A 6649-nucleotide genomic window follows, 5' to 3' on the forward strand; every position below is an offset into this window, starting at 1 on the left:
TTAGAACTTATACAGAATCCAAACCATCTATGTCATAATATAAAATGACAAACCATAGAGATGAAAAATACATAAGCTAAAAGACAAACTGTAAAAGGATTTTTATGAAAGACATTCAAGGTTGCTTAGGATGATCTAGCCGATGAGATAGCTTGGTAGAAACAATGACATAATCATCCACATTATTGCATACTTCAGCTCTTTAACATATACCTATTAGTTCTTACCATAATAAGCAAGGATGGCATAGATTGTCTGCAGCGAGCTGAGGACAAAAATGAAAATGGCAGCAAAGACTGATAAGCCTGTCCATGGATTACCAAAATAGTCACGATTAAGTCTTGCTACACACCTTGGCCAGAAAAGGTTGCAGTAATCAGTCACCTGATTGCATGGCTCATTAAAGTGGAAACCACCTACATAAACATTATTGCATATATTGTTGTAGAGATGCGCCACCTCTTCACTCGAACCCAAATAGTTGCGTATCACTCCTGCTTGTACAAGCAGATCAACATCCTTCGCGGTGTTGATGAGTTTATCCATAAGGAAAGCATGAGATGTGAAATAACGAAACCTTCCGTCAAAGTAAAATTCCTCCATAGCAATGAGATTTCTCAAAAATGGTTCGGTTGAGGAAGTAATGGAGAAAGGTGGAATTTCAAAGCAACCACTTGTAAACACATGAAAACAAGAATGATCAATACGAAAGTTTACCTTGAAAAGGTTGTTGATTTCAGAAACAGCTGCCTTAAACTTGACTCCTGCCAAGTCAAGTTGTGTTGCAGAATATTCGAATTTGGATTGTGATGTGGCCGATGGGTAATTAAGATCACCAGAAGGCCAGTAGCAACGGTGTAAAAGATCGAGTATGTGAATGGGGTTTACGGGATTCGGGTTTGGTATTCTTTGTAAGCCAATCATACCCCCAAAGAATAAGAAGATACATCCCTTGAGAGAGATTTCGTAGTCTTTTAGTAGACTTGCCACTGTGAGGTTGAACAATGTATCAAGAACAAAGAAGGGAATCTGATTCTCCAGTCGCATCAGGTCATGTCGGACCGCGGCCGTCATGGAATAGTTGTCCAAAATGGGGTCCCTAATGGTGGGGTTTGTACTTCGTATGTAATTCTTGAATAGAAGTTCAAGAATGAAACAGCCATCAATAAGCATCATTTCTGCGAACTTGACCCTTGCTGATTCTGCATTATCAACTCTAATCTTCAACTCTGCATACCACGTACGAGCATAAGATTCGTTATCAAACATAGCGTCCACACAACGTTCTAGCCTTTCCGCAGCATCAGTGAAATGGAGAAAAAGGTACTGCATGTAGCTCAATTTGTCCTCCTCCATTGCTTTCAGATGTTCGCTCCCTCTGTGAAGAGGCCCAATGGACACGACGCTCGGTGTATAGGCACGTTCATCTACTTTACGAGTCTCAACTGGAATCCTATAAATAAAGGAGGACCAGTTCTGCTTGTAGGTCTTCAGACCCTCAAAATTGTCTTCGTTGGAAGTGATCTTCTTCTCCAGGGACTCCAAAAGCTGAGACCTAATTCTCTGTTGACTTGAAAAAGTTTCTTGGTTCGCCATTAGCAAGCAATATCTACTGCAGTGAGTGGCTTTGGTTTAAAAAAGCCAAGACTGCCTGCAATCACCTAATTACCTGTATTATTGCTTCCAAGTACTGCTCGATTTATATATCAAATCAAGCAACCTTAATTAGGTGTGAATCTCTATACTCATAATACTTTATTGTTTTATCTTAATACAGAACGTCATTTAGGGAGAAAAAAAATTTATACGTGGTGTGAATCTCAACATTTTGTTCACATTGCCCGGTCAAAATTGTTGGTGAATTAATTGCACGTTAAAACAAATAATTGTAGGACACAGACGACTTTACTGTGTTATCATATTTTATTAATTTATTAATTGTTGTTATTAAATATAACAAATAAAATAAGAAACTGAATACAACTCATACAACAAATACAGTTTACTGTTTTTTGCAATAAACCCTCTCGAATTATGGGTAAACCTGCAAATACCCACTGCAAAAAGAAATTTAGCAAAAGACCCGTTGCCGGCCGCCGTTAAACCATTTCGAAATTAACCGTTAAGTGCTCCATGCCTTAGACGGGTGAAGGGTAGATTAGAATAAAATTTTCAATGCCAAGCTCGACTCTATGGTAGCACATGGCGGACAAGGTGGAGGAACTGTGTGCCGCGAATATTGGGCTTTTGGAGAAGGCCAAGTTCTTTGGTTTGTGTTCGGTGAGTTGTGACTTTCTGATTGGTTGTTGAAATTTTTAATCAGAAGTTCTTTGTTAGTGTTAAAATACAATCTAAAAGTCCATTCATTAAGTAAATAAAGTTGAAACCACGTTGTTTTGATCATAAATAAATTTTTTAAAAGATCCGTAAACAGCAACAAACACTCGTATCTTTAAAGGAGTATTTTGTTTTAGGAGTATTTTGTAGTTTAAGATGGTTATCTACTTAATCACTGATAGTTTTAATGAATTTAACAAAAAAAAATAATACCATAGAATTGACTCCAGTAAAGTCTATTTTTTTATATCTCAGAAGGTTCCATTGAAGTCTTCTTAGTGGCAGAAAGTCTTGCATCCACGAGGACTTTAAAGAGTAGTGGTTTGTTACGAGAGAGAATTATTGCTTGTGCTCTAGGTACTGCCTCTCAAGTAACCTTTCATACCCAGAACCTTGGTTCATCTTCGAGTTGTTGCCTTTTGCTATGACATCATTTTGTTGAAAATAAGTGGCCTAAATACACACAACACTATAATATTTGGAAGAGAATAAAATAGAGAAAAACACTTTTATTTCACTTGATCCCAACTCATTCTTCTTATTCAACTTTTCTCTCCACATAAAATAAGGATTGTACATGAGTCTATATAGGCTCTAAGACATATGTAACCAATTACATTTCAATATCCAATTACTCCCACTAATCCCACTAACATAATATTTAATAAACTTAAATCTGATGTTTCCACTAACACAAATACAAACTCCCATTAACACACAATTAACACACCATAATAAAGGACTTGTAACCTTCACAAAATTAAACATTAAAAAGCAAATAATCAAGTTTAATTTCCAACACCTCCCTTTAAACTTGATTTTGTAACTTTCAAATAAACTCTTATTGATCTTGGGACCTGAACAAAAGTTCTTTTGTTGACCTTCAATTCTACCTCCTTCAACTGCAACAATCATCTTGGCCATTTCCACTGATGTGTATGGCTTGTGAAAAATCTTAAAATGCTTGTTTGATGTCTTCACACAATCATATATCATCCTCTTTATATAAATGCACCATCTATATTTTTTATTCTTGAAATTTTTATGGCTCTTCCACTTCACACGTCCTTCTTCTTTAGAGTTAAAAAATAACTCCATATTCACCCAACCTGTGTCAATTACAAAATTCTCCAAACTACTTTTTTTAAAAAATAATTTGACAATTTCTTATCCTCTTGAGCTTCAATCTAATACTTCTTTGGAACAACTTTCTCCAAAAAAAGTTCATCATTCTCCAAAACATGACCACAATTATCATAATATTTGATTTCGTTTTCCAATTGAGATGAATATGAAGAAATCAAAATTTTATCAAATAAGTTATATCTAACTTCTTTGAAATTGGAATTTGGAACCATACTTGAAATTGTTAACTCACCAATTTCATCAACTTTTGCATCTTTTTTAGCACTTTGTTCTCCTTTATCTTCTCTTTTAACTTCATTATTCTCCACTTTTTTAATCGCTTCTTCAACACATATCTTTACCTCTTCCACTTCACACGTGCTTCTTCTTTAGAGTAAAAAAATAACTCCATATTCACCCAACCTGTGTCAATTACAAAATTCTCCAAACTATTTTTTTAAAAAAAATAATTTGACAATTTCTTATCCTCTTGAGCTTCAATCTAATACTTCTTTGGAACAACTTTCTCCAAAAAAAGTTCATCATTCTCCAAAACATGACCATAATTATCATAATATTTGATTTCATTTTCCAATTGAGATGAATATGAAGAAATCAAAATTTTATCAAATAAGTTATATCTAACTTATTTGAAAGTGGAATTTGGAACCATACCTAAAATTGTTAACTCACTAATTTCATCAACTTTTGCATCTTCTTTAGCACTTTCTTCTCCTTTATCTTCTCTTTTAACTTCATTATTCTCCACTTTTTTAATCGCTTCTTCAACACATATCTTTACCTCTTCCTCCTTCACCATTTCAAGTTGTTCTTCAAATTCTTCAACTTGATTTGCATTGTACTCCTCTTCATTCTCTATAATTTTATCCTCAAAACTTTCATAATCATCATTCGTAAACTCATCATTCTCAAAGTATTGTACCTAATACTCTATGGGTGGCGATTCACTTCTATGATTGGAAATGATGGTCTCAAGCATCTTCCAAACACAACTTGGAGTTTTGGACTCTCCAAAATACTCCCAAATTTCTTGATGTATTGCCTTTCACAATATTATCAATGCCTTCTCTTCTTTCTTCACACGAATCTTGTTAGACATGCCATTCTTTGGTTCTAATCCAACAATATCCTACAAATCACATGCTTTGAGGTATGAAGTCGTGATGATTCTCATTCTCTTGTAATTAGAGAACATTATCTTCTCACTAAGAAAATACATTTTCCCCTCTTCATCATCATCAAGGAGAAACATGTTTTTCTCAAAATATTGAACCTTCTAGGATCAACTTCGTCAGACCTTCAGGATCGTCTAGGCTCTGAACATAAAACCTAGCTTTGATATGTTGGAACCTGGCTCTGATACCACTTTATTGGAAATGGCCTAGATACACACACAACAATATAATATTTGGAAGAGAATAAAAATGGAGGAAAAACAATTTTATTTCACTTGATCCCAACTTATTCTTCTTATTCAATTTTTCTCTCCATATAAAATAGGTATTGTACATGAGTTTATATAGGTTGTAAGACTTATGTAACCAATTACATTTCAATGCCCAATTACTCCCACTAATCCTACAAACATAGTATTTAGTAGACTTGAGTCTCATGTCTTCCACTAATACAAATACAAACTCCCACTAGCACACAATCAACACACCATATTAAAGGACTTGTAACCTTCACAAAATTAAACACTAAAAAGCACGTAATAAAGTTTAATTAAAAACACGAGCTTGATGGGCAGCAAAAAATAACTAAAATTTAACTAAATATAACAAATAAAATAATGATTTTATTACTAATGAATGGACTTTTAGATTCTATTTTAATACTAACAAGGAGTCAATGTCAAAACATGTGCTCAAAATGGTGTTTGACAAAAAGTTTTTTCAAATTTTCCTCTCCTTCCTTGTCTCTCTTAGGTTCATTTTGATTGAGATATTCAGAGGGAGAAGAAAGAAAACAATAGTTGTGGGGGGAAATTTTTCCACTAATCACAAAACTCCATGTGTACGCAATTATGTAAAGAAGCCAGTCCTAAGAACAAGGCCAAAAGATAAGGACCCGAACCAAGAGACCATCCGAAGGGCTTAAGGAAAACCCATATGCCAAGGAAGTCCAAAAGTAACTCGTAGCCCAGAAAACCCAATACGAAGTCTTTACCAGCACGACTATAAGTAACATACGAACAATAAATTGCAAAGAATCACGGAATTGATTGATTTTTCAAAAAGGAAGGTCCTAAAAAGGTTCCATGAAGAAAGGTTGTTCTCAACAATATGATTCTTCTTCTTTCTTATGAATACTTTTTATAATTCAACAATTTTCCATTGTTCTTGATTGAGCATTCGAGCATTGAAATTCTTAGATTGAACCTCAGTGTTCAATCCGAGATTTTATGCACCTACATTTTGGCGCCATATGTGGGAATCAATTTTCTTTATTAAAAAATATAGTTCATACACGATACGGTCCAGAGGCGGCCAGCAAAAATAGTACTAGCCCTATAAAAAGCACGTGGCGTCCCAGATAATCTATAGCTCCCGAAACTACGATAGAAAGTCGCATCAACACTGCCACCCAAAATCTGCCAATTTTCTGTTAGATATTTGATTGAATGAACAAGCTTATGTTACCCTATGTCGCCAATTTAGACCTCCTATTATAGAAGTCTTTATCATTGTATTATCACAACAAAGAGTTGAAAACATGATTTAAGCCAATGCATGCTGACCGGGTGCAAAGCATGATCTTCGGAATGATAATTGAAATCATTACATGCAATTTATTTTTTAATAAATTCCTTTATGATTGATTCCCAAATCCTATTATTTGTTGATTATGTATACATTGTTGCGTAAAAAGTATGGGTAATAAATGTCTAACAAACTGCATAATTTAGGTTTAATGTTTAGGAAGAGTAATCAAAGAGCAACTGTAGGCAGAATTGTTCAACTGGCACTAAGAGCGTGGCATACAATAAGTCTAAGGATGGTTAAACACAAAAAGAGTGGTACCTAATGCAAACAACCAATAAGTTGACGTGCCACAAATAACCAATAAGCAAATGTGCCACAAACAGCCGATTGGCCAATAAGCCAAAGGATGGTTAAACACCAAAAGAAAAGAGTGGCACATATCACAAAAGGCCAATAAGCCA

General features: G+C 34.7%; 1 protein-coding gene across 1 annotated transcript; it reads right to left on the minus strand.

Annotated features, from left to right (window-relative positions):
* Window positions 1-216: 216 nt before the first annotated feature.
* Window positions 217-1596, minus strand: LOC132313975 (UPF0481 protein At3g47200-like). The gene has a single exon (XM_059812907.1). The coding sequence runs from the start codon at window positions 1594-1596 to the stop codon at window positions 217-219; it is 1380 nt and encodes a 459-aa protein (XP_059668890.1).
* Between the last annotated feature and the right edge of the window lie 5053 nt (window positions 1597-6649).

The sequence above is a fragment of the Cornus florida genome, unplaced genomic scaffold, assembly GCF_030987335.1.
Source record: "Cornus florida cultivar Cherokee Brave unplaced genomic scaffold, ASM3098733v1 CherokeeBrave_3.0.0_Hap2_Chr06, whole genome shotgun sequence".
Taxonomy (NCBI): Eukaryota; Viridiplantae; Streptophyta; class Magnoliopsida; order Cornales; family Cornaceae; genus Cornus; species Cornus florida.

Coding starts and splice junctions, on each gene's coding strand:
- LOC132313975 (XM_059812907.1), bottom strand. CDS start 1,596: ATGGCGAACCAAGAAACTTTTTCAAGTCAACAGAGAATTAGGTCTCAG.